The 20,983-nt window shown below is 36.8% G+C and overlaps 1 protein-coding gene across 2 annotated transcripts in view; it reads left to right on the top strand.

Annotated features, from left to right (window-relative positions):
• Nucleotides 1-20,983, top strand: part of Mettl24 (methyltransferase like 24) — a 107,440-nt gene that overhangs the window by 53,311 nt on the left and 33,146 nt on the right. The window contains exons 4-5 of one of the 2 annotated variants that reach the window (XM_046430005.2): nucleotides 7,564-7,792; nucleotides 10,135-11,945. In XM_046430005.2, the coding sequence (XP_046285961.1) occupies nucleotides 7,564-7,792; nucleotides 10,135-10,239 (334 nt within the window). In that variant the 3' untranslated portion in view covers nucleotides 10,240-11,945. Of the gene's footprint in view, nucleotides 1-7,563; nucleotides 7,793-10,134; nucleotides 11,946-20,983 lie in introns of those variants that run through there. The other variant, XM_046429997.2, reaches the window with a different exon arrangement.

Below are 20,983 nucleotides of genomic sequence, written 5' to 3' on the forward strand. Positions count from 1 at the left end.
TAGGTCAAAAAATAATTGCATAGTACTGCATGCAAATTGGAAATCTCAGCTTGGTCCTGTTTTCTGCTCTGAAATGCCTTTATATTTTACTTAGTATTTTACTCTCTAGAATAATTTCATTTAAAGCATATCACTGAGTAAAATAAAACTTGAAAAGTTGTTTTTAGGGGAAAACATTAAATTTCTTTTTTCTTATATTTCAAAACTGTGGGATTAAGATGGATCTATAGTCAGGTTTCAGATTAGTACAGATAAAAAGGTAGTTTCTTACTTTTCTTTCAATTTTTACCATTCAAAATCAACTTTGTTAAGAGCAGATGAGGGCATTTGAACTCCACTGAGAAAAGGAATGAATAGACTAGAATGGTCAATATTTGATGGAAACCAAAGAAAATATTTTTGATGGCTGAAAAAGGATGCTGGGATCATGAGTGATAATGTTGATTGGCTTGTGACTTAGGATCAGGATCCAGAAAAGCACCTCCCGTTGAGGTGAATCACATGCTGGCGGCTCAAGCAGATAGCTGGCTGAGGACATCTCAACTGATGCTGAGAAGACCTGGACCCAAAGTGGTGGTCCCAAAATCAAGGGCGGTGGCAGGAAATGTGGGCTCTATCCCAGCATCTGGGAGTGTTGGGACAGTTGCATGATAGGTGAGGAGGACAGGTGGTGAGTCATGTGGCCCCTACCTATGGGGGCATGTGCTGCAAACCCCCGAGGTGAGGCAGCAAGAAGAACACGCCGTTGTGGGCCCAGTAATTCCCGGACAAACTGAAGATGCAGGGGTGACCTTCCTGGAAGGAGGACACAGCAGTCAGAAAACAAAGACCAGCAGCCCTACATCTGCCTTTCCTCCACCACAATAGCTAAAGCAGGTGTCCCCCCTACTGTCTCTCTGGTGGTGAATTTTCCTCACCAGGAGTTAAGATGTTTTATTCCAGAATTAATGTGAAGGACATTTTGTCCAGGGAACTTTGATGGTGTTCCATTGAAAGTTAAAATAGGATCCCTTTTTGGCTTTGACCAGTGAAGACAGGGGAAGGGAGTGAGAAGAAAGGTAAATATTATAGGAAAGGAAAAGAGAAGAGAAATAAGGAGAGGCTGTGGATGTGGAGGATAACGTTGTGCACCTGGAAACCTCAGGTGGCGTCTTCCCTGCAGGTCTTCACGTGTCCTTGGTGCAGGAGAGATTTCAGGCACCGGTGGGGAGGGCCGGGGAGGAGAGTAGATAAAGTGGGAAATATCACCTATTTTACTTTTCATGGCAAAGATTATATTTTAGGGGTAGAGCTGGATGTGAAAGGGAAAAACTGAGATAGCACGGGGGTGCACCATCTCTTCTTTAGTTCTGTGGTAGGTGGTAGTATTTGTTTGCAAGACATAAAATTCTTCGCATAAGACAGAAGATTTCGTAAGTGACACATGCTTAGGCAATAAGAGCCAATATTTTATGTAGAAAATCTGGCTCTTCCGGTTGCTGTGAGTGTTTCAAGAGTGAATGAGCTTCAGAGCCAAACATTTTTGTCTTACGGTAGTTTAATTAAGACAGCAGGAATGGTGTTAGCATAGTAAATGTGAAGGAGGAATCAGAAAATTGGGCACCCCAAATCTGTTTTTAGATCGTTTTCCCTAATCACCCTCCATGAACTTGCAAATCCATAGATGTACTGAATATCTGCCTATGCAAAATTATAATAGCTGTGCACTGTATGCAAAGAGAGGAAGATTCCCCCAGAATCCATTTCACCTCCTTAGAAGTGATGATGTCCTTATTGAGAATATGTTTCGGATAAAATCTTAGCGCTTGCTGCCATGTTATTTAACAAAAATAAATAATTACAAAATATTTCATACACTATTATGGGTCATTTATGCTTTGCAAAACCTATTTCTCCCCCATTTATAGTAGCATTGTGGAGATTAGGATAATCCTTTGGCCAGATTCTCTGGCTCCTATTGGGTTGGAGAACGAGTACTGAAAGCTCTGGGAAAATGGTAATTGCCTGACCTCTTTTAACCCCTCTTCCTTCAATGATGAGGGTTTAAAATTTTCCCTATATCGGCTCTGGGTTTCTGTTTTTTAACATTTAAACAGCTTTATGGAAATAGAATTCACATACTTAAAATGTATAATCCAATGATATTCTAGCCACTACAGAAAATTTTAGAACATTTCATTATCCCTCAAAAGAAGCCCTATACCTCAGAGCAGTTACTCCCAATCTCCCTGGCAGCCATCATCTCCTGAACCCTCAACCCTCAGTTTTAAACACTATTCTGTTTTCTGTCTCTGTAGATTCACCTATTCTAGACATTAATGTAAATAGAATCATAGGATATATGACCTTTAGTGACTGTTCTCTTTCACTTAGCATCATATTTTCAAAGTTCATCCACATTGTACCATGTGGATGTACTGACCTCCATTCCTTTTACATGTCTGAATAATACTCCATTGTATGGATATACCACCTTCTATTTATCCACTCATCAGCTGATGAACATTTGTTTTTTTCTGCTTTTTTGGTTATTATGAATATTGAGATGAACATTCATGTAGAAGTTTTTGAGTGGACATATTTTCATATCTTGGGTGTTTACCATTTTACATTCTCACCAGTGATCTATGAGGGTTCTATTTTCTCCACATCCTTGCCAACACCTATTATTTTATCTTATTGAACACAAAGGGGTATCTCACTGTGGTTTTGATTTGTATTTCCCTGCTGGCTAATGGTCTTGAGCATATCTGTTCAAGCTCTGAATTTTTAATTCCAAGGAATATAAAAGTCACTCACTTTAATGGTCTCAAGGATATTTTAAAAGAGTGACCAAGGACCTGACCCAGTGCCACAATCCATCCCTTTTACCCTTCAGTGGTATAAAATGGTAGGTGGTTGCTAGCACCAACCAAAGCTAGTTCAAAGAATACCCTGGTACAGCTTGTGAAAATATACCCCTCTCCCAAGAGCCTTACTGCCATCTGCCAGGAAATCATTACTGGGTCATTCTGAAGTGAATGGCACCTCCTAGCATTGTTTAGTACACAACCCACACAACCATGTCCAGGAATCCTTATTTATTTATTTTTGTTGTTGTTGTTGTTTGCTTGTTTGTTTCTGTGATATCAGAGAAGAATGGCCAAGGTGATTACCCTGATATTCTACATTACCATTGAAAATCAAGTTGCCTCCTTCCTATTTCTTCAATAGCTCTTAGGGTTTTTTTTTTTCCTCTTTAAGATATGTAGTATTAGTTTTTTAAACTTTTTTTTTTAAAGAGAGAGAGAGAGAGAGAGAGAGAGAGAGAGAGAGAGAGAGAGAGAACTTTTTAATATTTATTTATTTATTTATTTAGTTTTCAGTGGACACAACATCTTTATGTGGTGCTGAGGATTGAACCCAGCGCCCTGCGCTTGCCAGGCAAGCGCGCTACCGCTTGAGCCACATCCCCAGCCCAAACTTATTTTTTACATACATGACAATAGTGGAATGTATTACAAGCTCTTAGGTTTAATGGCCTTCTTTGCTGAAAAGTTTGTTGTGACCTCCAACTCCACCAGTAATGTATGCAGAATAATATTTATTATCATGAGTTATACAATTTTACCACCCCAATGGAAAGGAAAAGCTGCAGTCTTAATTCAAAGTATGTAGCAAATGCTGATTATCCCCCAGTATCTATTCTCTTGTTGTTCCTTTGGAAGCAGAACTCCCAAGGTCAGCAGGGCATGTGGCCACCCTGCAGATGGCTGCATTTCCTGCCTTCCTTAAAGCTCTAAGTGGCCATGTGTAGGTGTGAGCAATGGGATGTAAGTAGGAGTGATGATGTGTGCAACTTTTAGGCTGTAGCCTCAAGAGGAAAGATGTGACCGTGGCTTCCCCTTTACCTTTCCTAATAGCTGCAATACAGAAAAGATGGCAGAAAATGAAACAGCTGTCTTAGACTTTGAGATGGAAGCCACGTGATCTATACTTCTTGCTTCATGGAATATATGTTAAGTAAAATATTTGTATGAATTAAAAGGAACAGTGAATTATCTTTCCAGTTAAATAACAGCAGAAAATGGTTTTCTTATAGACTAAGAATACTTCTTTTTAAAAAATATTTTTAGTCATAGATGACATACTACCTTTATTTTATTTTATTTTTATGTGGTGCTGAAGATTGAACCCAGTGCTTCACATGCTAGGCATGTGCTCTACCACTGAGCTACAATCCCAGCCCCTAAGTACACTCTTTGCTACAAATAATAGTTGTTGCTTTATTATAGTTATTTGTTCAAAAATCTTTCTTCATTACTAATTTATCTGTTTGTCCCTTATGTTCAATATAGTGCCTTGCACATAAGAAGTACGCTTTAAATATTTTTATTTACATTATTGAGTCAGCAAAATGTAGCCCACCACATATACTATGTTTGGATATTGTGCTGTATATTCTGGCAATTTTAGAACATATCTAAAAGTCTTCTTTCACTCACGGCAGCATTCTGTAAGTCTGTGTAACATAATTTATCTACATAGCACTGGGGATTCAGAAATGAGCAAGCTTTTTTCTTCATGGAGCTTAACTGTCTAGTAACAGACAATTTTCTATACTCCTGAGGTTATAAATATTCCCTCCATGAACCTGTATCCTGTGCTCACCTGCTGTGATGTGGAGTATAGAGAGCACATGCCTTAGAACTATCAGATTGGATTTGACTCTTGGTTTTACTACTTTGGACTATATTTTGTGACACCTTTGTATATTCCATTTATTCTTCCTCTTGCTTTTATCTCTAGCACAAACTTGACTAATTTAAGCCTAAAAAAGTACCATTTCAAATAAATAAAAATAAAAATTATAGATGCCAATTAAGTGTTGTGTATTTCTTTTCAATACAAGTACATATTTATATTTTAAGATTAAATGGATTGAGTGAAAGTAACATAAGTTAATAAAAACTACAAATTATAAATAGTTTCATGTTATCTAATGTGTCATGCAAGATAGTTCCTCCACCATATATGTATGTGTTTTCTTATAATAATTTATAATAGAAGATACTTGTGTATGTGTAGAAAATTTCTGGAAAGATACACAAATAACTACTAATCATGTTAATCTATGGATTAACTAGTGGCTAAAATTTCTCATAGTAGAAAACTTACTTTTCACTTATGTATTTAGTGCCATTTGATTTTTTTCTATGTGTATTTGTTATTTTTTAACTATAGAAATTAGTTTAAATTGTAAATGATAATATCAATATATAATTTTTTGCCTTGCCAAAAAAAATTAGTTATAGTAGAGTATGTGACTTATTTAATGATTAAGATATTTTTAGGTCTTGATTTAAATCATATATACATATACATATGATTTGGTATATAAATATAAATATATTATATATGTGATTTATACTTATAAATTTTATACTTAAGTATAAATATTTATATATATTTTAGAGTATAAAATGTTTGCTTGAAAAAAAATTCTGAAAATTCAGAGGAAGAAAGTATGCATATTTTTACACTAGAGGGTTTATATGCAAATTGTATTTAACAAGTAAATTTTGACATAATTGCAGATACAAAACTGTCCTTTTATTAACGTACCTATGATAATACTGCTTTGCCCGTCTAAGACTCAACAAATTTAATGAGATGAAAAATCATTTGGGACAGACAACTTTTACAATATTCTCACCTATATGGAACCAAATCTGCTAAGGAAAAATGCTTTGTAGTTTTAGCTGAAACTCTTGGATTCATACTTAATGTCAGGCATATCAATTAGCTATTGCTGTGTAACACATCACTCTAAAACTCAGGGGCTTAAATATCACTGTTATTTATTACTGCTAATATGTCTTCAGGTCATCGGGCTTCAGCTGACCCAGGCTGGGCTCAATTGGGAGGATTTATTTCATGATGAAATGGGTAAGGGCAGTTCTGTTTTTTATGGAAGGCTGGGGGGCTAGCTGGGGTTGTCTGTGCTCCTCATAACTCATATTTTCTTGAGACCAGCTAGCTATCCAATGCAAATTTTTTTATCACTGTGATGATACCTGAAAGTAAACAGAAGCACTCAATTTCTAGGATCACAAATGGTTTACTGTTACTTCCTCCCATAAAGGAAGTCACATGACCAAGTAAAAAAAAATCAAGGTTCAGAAAGGATAGATGAGCATGGCCGTAGCATGGATGAGGGAGGGGTAAAGAACTAAGGCCAGCGAGTCAATCTGCCACCCCAGATTAGGTCATAGAAAGTATGGGAGGAAACTTGGGTAGAGTAACAGTGGTCTGAACTATGTGGATTCATAAGGAAATAGAAAATAGGGAGGATTGCACAGTAGAAGAAATGGGCATGTTTGAGAGGACTGTTGAATCTGTTTTTTTTTTTCAGCCAAAGAGAATTGAAAGAACTGTAATCGAGAGACATCAGAGAATCCTCTAATTCTTTGACACATCATGGATCCCAGTGGCAGTAGGGTGAAGGGGGAGGATGAGGCCAATAAGACTACTAAGAATGTCTAGTGGAGGATGTCTACATTGAAGGTTTATTAAGTAAAATCTGGAGAATAATTCTTACCCACGAACTTGTGTATTTCCAAATTAGGCAATAGTCTGAAATGGAATCTAGGAGAATAAAGTATTTCTGTACTGGATTCAGGTTTGGCCAATGTATTGTGGATACCCTGTGAATTTTTGCTGTCCTAAATCACATGTAATTATAGTATTTTGGGCAGAGAAGCCATAATCACGATTTTTTTAAAAATCACCCTTTCTGGCTTAATTTTATGCTTTTCATTCAAATCAGTGCTTTAATCAAAGTGATGATTCTTATGCCATTAAATAAGAAATATTTCTGAGTAAATTCAAATATTTGTCAGTATGTTGTAAGTACCCAATTGGTTACTTAATTCTAATTAATTCATGATTTCTTTTCTTTGTGGATGTGAATTGAGGTAAGGAAACACTTCTGCTTCTTGTGTCCTGGATGTAGTAGAACCACATATATTTGCCTTTTTCTTTAACCGTTTTAAAATACACACCATTTCTAAGAAAATTTCTAAGAAAACAGCTGTAGTCTTTAAGCCAAATTGCATACACAGCTCTTGGGTCATTAGAATGGAGACAAATTACCTCATTAGTAGAATGCAAATCTCCTCAAGGAACTAATATGGGGCCTATATTTTTGTCATATTCTGAGCAAAATCTCAAGATTAGTGAATATTCTTCTTTGTCTCATTGCTACTATGATTTACATCTTTTAAAAAAAATCACTCTGTTATGCTTCTACATGTTTAAGTACTTGATTTTCTGGTCTGTTTTGAGCAGATAATTTCTCTGTCTTTTATCCAGAGGCTTTGAGCTGTAATACTTTTTTTTTTCTTTTTGAAAGAAAGTTTATTTCATGTTTTCATTAGACACATATTTTTTAAAAAAAGAGAGAGAGAAGGTTTGATATGACTAAGAAAATTGGCCTTGGATCTGTCATTCTGGTAGTCTGACAGTTTGCTTTACTATATTTTGTTGTTGTTGTTAACTGGTTTCTACCCTCTTCCTCTCCAGGCTGGGAAGCGATGATACTCATTTTGAGGTGAGCATGGCCAACGAGGGATGTGAAGTGCATCGTTTTGATCCTAGTGTCAAATCAGCTCACATTCTGGAAAGTCAGCGCCTCTGGTATCACCGCTTGTCCATCGATTGGCGGGATCCCCATCCAGCTGTTGCTGCCCCAAAATTACATAGCAACACCAGAAAACTGGGAAGCATTTTGAATGAATTTGGACATCACAAGGTGAGGCGTTTCATTTGGTTTCATAGTTCAGTAAATTGAACAAACCCATAAACTCTTTTCCCTAAAAAATGCAAACCACGGATAACATCGAGATTGCCCAGTTGAAGGTCCAGTTTGAATCTTACTGATCACCCACCATTATTTATAGTCAGCTCCGTAGATAAAAAGTTTTGGCAAGGATAGAGATATTTAAATTGATTTGAAAATTTTAGTTGCTGTTGAGTAATGCTAAGATCTTGGCCAAGACTGGGCAAGAAGACTAAGAGATCTAATGCTCAGGCTGGAGTATATCTTTTCTGTTTAGGAATGGATTTAAAATTTCCAGAAAGACCAAACTATTTATGTTGCCCTCATATACAAAAATATAATCAGAGCCAGGCTTATGCTTATGTTTGATAAGAGATTACTCATGTATAGTATTTCTCACTATTATAACATGTTTCTCACTATTTTGAGCCTCCAGGCTCTTAGTATTCAGAAATCTGTGTAACTTTGATTAAAATTTGCTTTATGAAATTGAACAGACATTCTGTATGTGCTATTTATATAATTATGTCAAAGGATGTCAAATTTCTGCAAATACTTATTTGTGAATGGACAGCAAAAGAGAAACTCGATCTTTGAACTGTGTTCCTTGAAAGCAATTTCTAGCATGATATACCAGAGCTAATTGCAGTCCTAGGCTAATGCTCAAGAAGTTCTGAGTGCAGCTAGCTGGTGTTTGATCTCCAGCCCTTCTTAGATTTGGCCTGTCTTCGCCTATCCTTCCCAGTCAGAGATGCCATGTGATTTAGAACATGTCAAAATGATTGTCTATCTGAAAAACAGGATGGTGTGGGACTCAAATTTGAACTTCAGTTGGCTTCTTGATCTTTAGTAAAAGGGTTATTTCCCTGCTTCATTCTTTCTCCTTTTCTTTACAAAAAAAAAATCCCTTGAATTAGACAGCTGAAGCTTCTTTTCAGAACAACATCAAAGAACTTACTGTTCTTTTAACATGTGATTAACTATTGATTTGTATTTTCCTTTGCCACTGAGAGTAATTAGCATTTAATAGTCAGGAATCTTAATGAAACCTACATAGTACTTTTTGGGTAAAATCTCTGAACAGAATTTTTTTTTATTCACATGCTATGAATTGTTTAGTAAGTGTGAAAAGAAGCAGGAGCATTCTTTTCAGAATTTTATTTTTTGCCATTTCTTTGGCAAATGATTCTCTAATATGTCAACTCTAGATTATTCAAAGATCTAATACTTATTCTCTGTATTCAGTGAGGTGTCTCGCTGGTCCTCCTTCATCCCATTTATTTCCTGGCCTTCTCTTCCCTTACTCTTCAAGTAGACTGAAAAGAGAAAAGAGGTGAAATCCAATGCCATTTTGCATTTTTTTCATTGTTTTAGTAAATTATTTGCTAAAAGTGAGGATAGAATAAGGCTTTGAAAAAGTGATCTGTGGGATATAATTGATGTAACTACATTTCCAACCGAGAATGTGTTTTGGGATAACAAAGTACATACCTGAATTATGTTTGCTCAGCTCCCTGGGAGCTGCAGCAAGCAAAACCTTTATAATGGGGATAAAGTCTGAAGCCTTTTTGCAACACTGCCCCTGAGATAGCACAAGTATTTACAATAATACCCAAAAATGGGAAAAGGCTTTAAAGGATTGTTTATATTCCTAAGGTTACTCGTTTTTATTAAAAACATTAATAACATTGAGAGTGATCTGGCTCAGAATTGCCAGGTAAGAATTTGTCACTTTAAAAATGTCCCTCATTGAAGAAGAATTTAAGGAATACTTATCTTTTCTCATAGAGGGTGTGTGTGTGTGTGTGTGTGTGTGTGTGTGTGTGTTTGGTTGAAATGCTTCAAAACAAAACAACAAAAACTAAATTCCTTGGTGAGTGATTTCTTCCATCAGGACCTTGCTTCTAGGAACTATGCAGTGCCAGATAAAAGGAAACCTTGTTTGTGGCCTGTAGCAGGCCTGGTCTGTTTTCATACAGACATCAGTAAATAGGATGCGGCTGTGGCAGGAGAAGCAAATAGAATACTAAAAAACATCCTTGTGTTTGTCTTGCTTTCTTTACTCACTGATTCTGATAGTGACTCTAGAAACCAAAGCAATTAAAAAAAATTTTTTTTTCCTGCATAACTTTTTTTTTAATTTTTTATTGTTGGTTGTTCAAAACATTACATAGTTCTTGATATATCATATTTCACACTTTGATTCAAGTGGGTTATGAACTCCCATTTTTTCCTGCATAACTTTAAAATGTCTTGTCCGGTTTTGTAATAATTTCCACCTGGTTATTTTTCATCTTCTCTGGATCCAAACCTAGATCCTAGCCACTCAAGCAAAAAGAATGGCAAGATGTGGACAGAATGAAGGCAATAGTGACAGAAAGACACATGGGGCTTTTGTGTTGTTTTTAAAACTCTGCTAATTTTAACTTCAAACTATAAATCAAAAAAAAAAAAAAAAACACAAACAAACAAACAAAAAAAACTTTCTAGAGCATCAAGCAGGAGCAGCTGTATCAGCAAAACCATGCGGACCAGCAGCCCAGCCTGTCAGGAAATAATATCTCCTGGATCCAGCATTATTGAGAATGATTAACTGTCTACTCTGCTGAAGTGGTTGTTGCTGTTAACTGAACATATGAATTTTTCCAGAACGTATAGAAAGTTTCTGCTTGCATTAATCATACTGTATGCTTCCCCACAATGTTATTACATCTTCAGAGTTTCCTAAATGATCCGGGCTTGTTAATGAGAAATTACAACTATTACTATTATTTTCAGTCTTAACTACACTGCTGATAATATGAATAACAGGGCTGCCCCAGAGTTCACCTTTGTGAACCCATCCATCTCCATGTGAATCATGAATCTGCTTATTAGAGTCTGGCAATAGGCAAGTAATTTAACCTCTCTAACACTCAGTTTGATTGTCAGTAAAATGAGGACAATAATGCTGCCTAAAGTATGACTTGTTTGGAGAATTAGATCTGAGAACACAGTGTAAAAGTCTCCAGCAGAAAGCCTGGCACGGATTAATCGCTCATTTGTTTTCAGTAAATTCAAAGAATTGTTATCATCAAATTTGGTAACCTTTTGCTAAATTTTATAGAAAATCCTGTCTTCCCCCCCCCCCCCTTCTTTGTTTTCAGGGAAAATATAGCAGAGATTTCTCTGGAAATTGCTAACTGCACCTAATTCCTGTCGAGTTTTTAATGAAAGCTTTCTGTGAAACCAAAGGGCAATTGGTCCTTCAGACTTTCTTGTAAGAGAATTGTTAAGTGTTTGTGCCTGGGGCACCCAACAGCTTTGCTGGTGATTGTATAGAACGTAAATACTTTGCTGTATAGAAATTAAATAAGCTGCTGAGAATTAATTGGAATCTGTTCCACATGAGCAGATGTCAACCTCAGGGGCAGGGGCTCAGTGGTTAGACAACCTGGAAGAACTGGGCTTCCTGCTGGTCAGCAGGAAGGTTTCCTCCCTCCCTTACCCCTGTCACTACCCTACGGTGGCCCAGTGTCCCCTTGGGTCCTAAAAGAAGTGTTTCTACCTCCCTTGGCTGGGAGTTTGCCATTGATTTAAAACCATCAGCTTTGTTGTATGATTTCTGTGTTTGAGAGAGCATGGCTTCAAATTTAAACTATGAAAAGATCTTTTCTTTTTGTTTACCTAATTGACAAATAACAAATTATTGATACTGCCCTGTATTGGAATACTTTTGGGAATAATACTCAGGCTTTGCTACTGGAAATAGAACATGATATACTCTTTCAGGAAGGAAATTTGACCATATGTATATGCCACTTTTTATTTTTAGAAATCATTTTTTTTGCCTAAAATTCTGTTTTGTTTGCTGTTCATTCAGTGATATCCACTTTCTTTTGATCAGTATATGAAATAGCATTTTTGGGTTCCTTTATTTTCCTTCTTTTGAAAGAGTTTTAGTTTCTGTGTAGCTTATAAGGGCAAAATATTCAATGTAAGTCTGGAGTGTTTTAAAATCTAATCAGATAATCTCTGTCTTTAAACAGGTATCCTTAATTCATTTGAATTTATATTTATTATGATTACTGATATAGCTGGACTAATTTCTATTCTTTCAAATAAATTGGGCTTTTGGTTTTCTGTACTTTTTTTTCTCATCCTGTCAAAGCTTATAATTTTGTTCCTCTGGGTTATTTATTTATTTATTTTCAGTGCTGGGGATCAAATCCAAGGCTTTGTGAATGCTAGGCAAAGGCTCTACTCCTGTTACATTCCCCAGCCCTATCCTTACATTTTAAATGTATATATTAACTCTAAAATTTTAAAACAACATATTAAAACATTCATTCTTTCTATATTCCTCCTAACCATGACAAAAGATCCCCTGTGTTTTTATTTTCTGAAGTTTTACCATCCTTTTTTTGAAAATCATTTTACTTTGAGAAAAAAACCTTAAGTTACTAGAATAATACAAAGAACTTTCATATATTTTTCACTGAGATGCATCAGTTGTTAATATTTTGCCACATTTAGTCTCTCTCTTCAACAATTATGTTTATATTTAAAAAAAACACTCCATAAAAAGAAATGAATGAAAACTTCCATTGTAAATAAAACATATTTCTATGTATTGTTATTGGTGATATATTTGGACTAACTGCTTCTTAACTTTGTTATTTCTCGAACTAGAGACGGCATCATGATGAATGTAGAAACAGTGGATATATCCTTGTGGAAGTCAGGGAAGAATAGGATGTCTGGTGGCATTATACCAGACCTTAAACTATACTACAGAGCAATAGTAACAAAAACAGCATGGAAATTGGCACCAACATAGGCAGGCTGGTAGACCAATGGTATAGAATAGAGGACACAGAGTCTAATCCACATAACTACAGTTATCTTATATTAGACAAAGGCACCAAAAACGTACATTATTGAAAAGATAGCCTCTTCAACAAATGGTGCTGGGAAAACTGGAAATCCACATGTAACAAAACGAAATTAAACCTCTATCTCTCACCATAGAGACCTTATACCTAATGGAAAAAAAAATGAAGGCCCAAATCTCCATCATGTTGGATTAGGCCCCAACTTTTTAAATAAGACTCCCATAGTGTAAGAATTAAAATCAAGAATCAATGATGAATTCAAACTAAAAAGCTTCTTCTCAGCAAAAGAAACAATCAGTGAGGTGAATAGAGAGCCTACAGAATGGGAGCAAATCTTTACCAGAAACACATCAGATAGAGCACTAATCTCTAGGATATATAAAGCACTCAAAAACTTTAACACCAACAAACCCAAATAACCCAAACAATAAGTGTACCAAGGAACTGAACAGACACTTCTCAGAAGAGGATATACAATCAATCAACAAACATGAAAAAATGTTCAACATCTCTAGCAATTAGAGAAATGCAAATCAAAACCACTCTAAGATTTCATCTCACACCAGTCAAAATGGCAGCTATTATAAATACAAACAACAGTAAGAGTTGGCCAGGATCTGGGGAAGAAGGCACATTCATAGATTGCTGGTGGAACTGCAAATTGGTGCAGCCAATATGAAAAGCAGTATGGAGATTCCTTGGAAAACTGGGAATGGAACCAGCATTTGACCCAGCTATCCCACTCCTTGGTTTATACCCAAAGGACTTAAAAACAGCATACCATAGGGACACAGCCACCTCAATGTTTATAGCATCACAATTCACAGTAGCTAAATTGTGGAACCAGCCCAGATGCCCTTCAGTAGATGAATGGATAGGGAAACTTTGGTATATACACACAGTGGAACATTACTCAGCATTAAAAGAGAATAAAATCATGGCATTTGAAGGTAAATGGATGGAGTTGGAGAATATAATGCTAAGTGAAGTAAGCCAATTCCAGAAACCAAAGGCCCTATGTTTTCTTTGATATGAGGATGCTGACTCATAATGGCAATGGGGGGTGCATAGGAGGAATGGAGAAACTTTAGATAAGGCAAAGGGGAGGGAGGGGAAGGGAAGAGGCAAGGGGGACAGGAATGATAGTGAAATGCATTAGACATCATTACCCTAAGTACATGCATGAAGACACGAATGGTGTGAAAATACTTTGTGTACAATCAGTGACTTGAAAAATTGTGTCCTATATGTGTAATATGAAATGAATTGCATTCTGCTATCATGTATAACAAATTAGAATAAATAAATAATTTTTTTCTTTTTTTAAATTTTTATTATTAGTTGTTCAAAACATTACATAGCTCTTGACATATCATATTTCATACATTTGATTCAAGTGGGTTATGAACGCCCATTTTTACCCCGTATACAGATTGCAGAATCACATAAATAATTTTTTAAAAATCTAAAAAAAAAAAAAAAAGAATAGGATGTCTATCATCACTTGAAAAAACTAGAGCATTTTTTAAAAAAAAAATTTTTTTTTTTAAAGAGAGAGAGAGAGAGAGTAGAGAGAGAGAGAGAGAGAGAGAGAGAGAACTTTAGTATTTATTTTTGTTTTTAGTTTTTGGCGGACACAACATCTTTGTTTGTATGTGGTGCTGAGGATCGAACCCGGGCCACACGCATGCCAGGCGAGCGCGCTACCGCTTGAGCCACATCCCCAGCCCCCCAAAAAAATATTTTGAGACAATTATAGATTCACATGCAGTTGTAAGAAAACATGGAGATTCCATGTGTCCTTTACATAATTTTTCTGAGTAGCAAATTTGTAGTATAATATCACAACCAGGAGATTGACATTGATGTGACTCAGATATTGAACTTTTCTAGCACCACAAGCATCATGCTCCCTGTTGATAGCCACACCTGTATCATCCCCTTATCGCCTTCCCTAACCCCAGTAGCCACTAATCACTAATCTGCTTTTCCATTTCTATAATTTTGTCATTTTCAAGAATGTTACATAATTGGAATTATTCAGGGTGAAATCCCCATTGCTATTTAACATATTCCTTAAGGTTTTAGCTAGTATAATCAGAAATTTTAGGTATAAAAACACAGAAGAGGGCTGGGGATATAGCTCAGTTAGTAGAGTGCATGCTCAAGGCCCTGGGTTCAATCCCCAGCACCACAAAAAAAAAAAAAAAAAAAAAAAGAATGAGGTAAAAATTTTATTATTATTTGTAGAGTATTATTTTTTTAAAAGAGAGAGAGAGAGAGAGAATTTTTAATATTTATTTTTTAGTTCTCGGCAGACACAACATCTTTGTTTGTATGTGGTACTGAGGATCGAACCCGGGCCACACACATGCCAGGTAAGCGCGCTACCACTTGAGCCACATCCCCAGCCCAAGGTATTATTTTATTTAAGGACTTACTATTTGAAGATAATATGATTATATACTGGAAAACTCAAGAAGTATAACAAAAAATATCAAACTATAAGAATTCAGTGTGTTATCTGAGTACAATACACAAAAATTTTTAAAAACTACACTTTTATAAATAAAAAACAGTTCAAATACAAGAAGGAAGAAAATAAGCCATTTTTAAAAGCAACAAAAAAGATTAAAATCTTAAAAAAGTCATGTATAGGATCTACAAGAAAATTTTAAAAGAAAACTTGAGCAAATTTAAAGCCATGACATATTCTTTGAGAGGAAGACTCATCATCATAATGGTTTAATCTTTCTTATATTAATCTGTTTATTTAACATGGTCACAACTCATTTAATAAGGAAAGTACTAATTTCACTGGCATAAAGGGGTTTCAATAAATCAATAAAGATCCAATGCACAACTTGATAGGAAATTGGATGAAGAAACAATTGATAAGGGGCAGGAGATATAGCTCAGCAGGTAGAGTGTTTGCCTAACAAGTGTGAGGCCCTGGGTTTGATCCCCAACACCACACAAAAACAAAAAACTAAAAATCCTGATGAAAAAATAGTTCCCAGAAAAGAAAATCAGATGACTCATAGGTGAAGTCACTTAAGCTTGCTCATATTGAGAAAAATTCAAATAAAGCTATGTGTAAACATGTTTTTTATCAAGTTATCAAGGATAAAAAGTAGCAGGAATTTAACTTGGTACAACCTTTTCTGCAGGACAGTCTGGAAAAATCTATCACATTGCAAATGCAAATTCATCAATTCTACTTCTTATGAAATTTCCACACAGTTGAATATTCTCATTTGTGTGTGTGTGTGTGTGTGTGTGTGTTATTTTCAGTTGTTTCTCTCTATAGTTTGAATCTGGAATGTCCCCTCAAAGCCCAAGTGTCCTCAGTTTGGTGTTTTGGGTTATTGGGATGTGGTGGAACCTTTAAGAGGTGGGGCCTAGGGAAAGAAAGTGAGGTCATTGAGGGTGTGCCCTTGAGGGTAATATTGTGACCTCCATCCCTTCCTCTTTTGCTTCCCAGCTGCTATGAGGTAAGTAGCCTCCTCCACCATGTGCTCCGGCCAACAGTGTACTGCCATGTCGCAGACCTAAAAGCAATGGAGTCACTTGACCATAAACTAGAACTTTTGAAACTGTGAGTCAAAAACCTCCCTCTTACAAGTTATTTATCTCAGGTATTTTGTCACAGTGATGGAAAGCTGACTAATACACTTCTCCATTTTCTTTTTCTTTTAGATAAATTTCTATTCCTTTTAGATAAATTTTAGAGTCTCTTAATCTTTCTTCTTTCTTAATTGCTTTTTCATATTTTAAAATGTCTCACTGTCTTACTTTAGGGTGAATTCCTCAGCACAAGCTTCCAATTCTTTAATTTCCTATTCAACTATATCCAATTGAGAGTTTATATTATTTGTTGATATTTATATAAAGTCTACATATTTCACTTCTAAGACTTTTAATTGGGGTTTTTCCCGTCCATCCTTTATTTTGTAGTTTTTCATGTTTTATTTAAAAATGTATGAGTGTACCTTTCCCCCCACATCCTCGCCAACACTTCTTACTTCTTGTATTCTTTATACTTGCCATTCTGACTGGAGTGAGATGAAATCTTAGTTTTGATTTTCACTTCTCTAATTCCTAGAGATGTTGAACCTTTTTTCATATATTTGTTGACTGATTGTATTTCTTCTTCTGTGAAGTGTCTGTTCAATTCCTTAACCCATTTATTGACTGGTTTATTTGTTTTTTGGAGTTAAGTTTTTTGAGTTCTTTATATGTCTTGGAGATTAGTGCTCTATCTGGAGTACATGTGGTAATATTGCTTATACACTTGTGGAAATACATATTCTTTTTGATTGCTGTGATATCCTAAACCTACTATTCAATAAAATTAATTTAATCTTGGAATGAATTAATATTTTTGTTATTGTTTTGGTTGTCTCTTTCTCTTATCCTTTGATTTTTATGTGTATTTTGGAATTTTTGGTTTGCTGGCTCATTTTCAGTAGAAGGGTTTGTTTTGTTTTGCTTTGCTTTTTTCTTTTTTTTTTTTTTTTTTTTTTGGCTTAATGTTTTCTGCCTAGTGATTTTATAATAGCCTTTGGGACCCAGTCTTATATAAGCATTTGGGAACTGCTACTCCCCCAGTGACATTGGGAATATTCTACCACTGAACCCTCTGGGGGCTGTTTCATTTGATATTCCCTTGGGTGTGTCTCTCTTTTCTCATTTCCTTAGGTCAATGGCTAGTTTAAGCCAAACTCCAGTGTGGGGTTATTAGCAGTTTACTTTTAGCTCCTTTCTGGAACTAGGGAGCTCTATCCCAGCCCCTAGCTTTGATCAATGAACCTGGCTCTGGCTCCTATCTCAGGGAGTAGCATTAATTCCTATTCTCTGTAGGACATGCAGCTCAGCACCACTGCCATCTGCTTTAAGATGGAAACCCAGAACATCCTGATTTTAGTTCTGCTTACTGTTCTGTATTCTGGTCAAATGAGATGTTTATCTCTTTTTGAATCCTGATTTCTTCTTTTTCTTTTTGTCTTTTTGGAAATATTTCTACCTTTTTGCTTTGTGTTTAACATAGGGTGGGATGCATACTTTCATTTAAATACTTTAAATTAATTCAAGTTTCTTAGAATCATTTGGAGAAATAATGTCCATGGGCTCATGGGTTAGCTGTCCTGGTTATATTTACTAGTACATATTAAACAAACCTAATAAATGAATGATTTTTGAAATGTTTATTTATATTGCCTCCAAACCATATTATATATCATTATTTTGAAATGTAATGTATATGTAAGCCAACTAGGGAATTTAATTAAAATGCAAGTGGTAATACAGGATGTCTGGAGCAGGGCTGGGATTCTGTGTTTCTAGTGAAGTCTGAGGTGAAGCTAATGTTGCTAGTTGGGAAAATATGAGTAGCAAGGTCTGTACCACACTTGGAGAAACATAGGACCAAAGGCTATTTAATTGCAATTGACAATGAACTTGAACCAGGGTGGTATCCTCCAGAACCCGAGCCCTGGGCCACATTGTGTCCTGTTGATGTCTTCTCCTGCCCTCAGCCCTAGTCCCTGTCAAGGTGGTGTGAAGGGCAGATGCTGTGCCTGTCTCCAGAACATTTTCCCACCTGCAGCCTATTGCACAATATTTCTGTAGTAGCTACGATACTGGAACAAATTCTTCCTCAAGAGGGAATATATTTTATTTAAAAATGCCCCTTGCTGGCCTACCCTATCAGGTCAAGGCTCAGGCATACCTAATTTCTAGGTGATTAATGATTTATCCTTGAACTGAACTGAGGCCCTGCTTCTGAGATATCTGTTCCTAACTGAGCTTGTGCCATATGGGCAAAGACCCCTGATCATAGGGACTTCCACTCCAGATTCCTAGTGAAATGCTCTAGAAACACATAGGATGCTTGTCAAGGTGACTTTCTGTCTAGCACATTCCTAAGTAATTTGTGTAAGGAACTAGGGTTTGAATACGTTATCTTTAGACACAACCTGCCCCAGAACTATAAGCAGCAGACTTGAGCATCTAGGAATCTTATGGAAGGTTACTGATATTTCAGAAGAATATTTGGGTGGGAAACTGTATGGTATAGACAAGGTTTCTACCAGAAGCTCATGGATGAGACAATGCAAGAAAGCTGAGAGGTGAGATGACTGGGTTATGAGAGCCTTAACCTAATCAGTGCATTGATCTACTGATAAGGATTAACTGGGACATAACTGTAGGCAAGTAGGGTATGATGGAGGAGGTGGGTCACTGGGGCATGTCTTTGGGGTTTATGTTTTGTTCCTGGTGAATGGAGCTCTCTGCATTTCCTAGTTGCCATGACCTGAGCTGTTTTCCTCCTCTGTGCCCTTCTGTCATGAGGTTCTACCTCTCCTCAGAGCTTTGGAGTTGGCCATCTATGGACTAAGACTTCTATAACTTTGAGCCCCAAATAAACTTTTGCTCCTCTAAAGTTATTCTTGTTAGGTCTTCTGGCCATAGTGATTTTAAAAAGCTGACTAAAACAGAAATCTTATAGAAAACCTGATATGATGTGGTAAAGGCAGAAGCAGGTGATTCTTTTAGGTCCCAGTGTAATCTCCTATCCAAATTCATTTATATTCCTTTTTCAATGAGAGGTGTGTATCATTTAGAGTATTTGAAGGCAACTTCATCTTGTGGAATTGCTATTTAATCACGAAGGTGCTGTGTTTCTGTGAAATAAGCCATTGGCAATTTAGCAGTAATGAGTCATTCATGGTGCTGAATTGCAATTTGAAATGCAGAGACATCTTTCCATGCCCATCAGTCTGCAGTGGACCCTAAGGACAAGCATCTTGGGAATGAGAGTGAGTCCAGAACTTCTCAACACTTAGGAAATAAGTTTTTTTTTTTTAAATCCCTTTTTGCTTACTCATCTATAATGGTGAGATTTGCCATGGAGAAAAATGTCTTGGCTCTTCTTAGTGTTTTTCAAACCATTTAGTATTCAGCTAACATGGAGCTACAACAGACTAGAAAGGCATCTAAAGAGAGAACTAAGTATGTCAGGATCTAACTGTGTTTCCTTTGATGTACTCGCCCATCTGTGTTCCTTGGGCAGAAGCTGTGACTGACAGCTTGTGTGTGAACAGTGTTCTGGAACCTAGAGACCCACTTCCACCTGTGTGACCAAGTGGTCCTCAGATCCTAATGTTAGGATGGAAGACACTGGATGATAAACCAAAATAATAACAACAGCTATACCACAAGTTAAGAATTCTAGCTAGAGAGGGAGTTGATCAAAATGTTAAACCCAGGACCAACCACAGAGATTCTGATGGAGTGGGTCAGGCATGGAGTCAGGAACCTGCATCTTTAACCAGCCCCACCCCACTCTAACCCAGGTGACATGAAGACCTCCTGTTATGAATGTCCCCCAGAGGATTACATGTTAAAAGTCTGCTTGCCAGTCTGTGGTGCTCTTGGGAGGTGGAGGAAGCTTTAGGAAGTGGACTTAGAGGAAGTGGAAGAAAGTTAGGTCACTGGGGCATGTCCTTGAAGGGGCTATTGAGATCCTTGCTCTCTCTCTCTCTATTTCCTGGCTGCCAGGAGGGGAGCGGTTTTGCTCTGTCATGTGTTCCTTGCTGTGATGTTCTGTCTTGCCACAGGCCCTAGAATGAGGGAGCCAACTGCCCATGGACTGAAACCTCTGAAACCATTAGCCAAAATAAACCTGTCATCCTTTTAAGTTGATTGTCACAGTGACAAAAGCTGACTCACACACCACTCTTTGAGGAACCTCAGGCAGGGTACGGTGTTCTTTCCAGGACTTGAGTGGTTCAGCCTTCCTTTTGTAAATCCCTACCTCTCCATGTACATAGAACCATGTAAGCAAGAAGGGGGCAGGGGCCCAGCTGTCAGTTTCTGCAGCATCTTCCCTGTCTTCTCACCAAATCTCTGAGTCCCCTGTACCTCAGTTTCCCCTATTGTAAGCTGTATGGCATGAATCTCTGCTACTGGAGAGATTGTGCAGGCATATGAACTCACGTTAGGGAAAGAAAAGGGCAAGGAGTTTTCATGAGACCCAAATTAGGATTATACTTTTTGGAGAATTATGACGGTTGCTTCTTTGAGATTTTTGAAGGGGTCCAGAATTATTACCAAAGAGGCTTGGTGCAGTAGTGCACGTCTGAAATCCCAGTGGCTTGGGAGGCTGAGGCAGGAGGATCACGAGTTCAAAAGCCTCAGTAAAAGCAAGGTGCTAAGCAACTTAGTGAGACCCTGTCTCTAAATAAAAAACAAAATAAGGCTGGAGATATGGCTCAGTGGTTGGGTT

The sequence above is a fragment of the Marmota monax genome, unplaced genomic scaffold, assembly GCF_021218885.2.
Source record: "Marmota monax isolate L192 unplaced genomic scaffold, Marmota_monax_Labrador192_F-V1.1 WCK01_AAM20220418_F8-fsc00013, whole genome shotgun sequence".
NCBI classification, from domain to species: Eukaryota; Metazoa; Chordata; class Mammalia; order Rodentia; family Sciuridae; genus Marmota; species Marmota monax.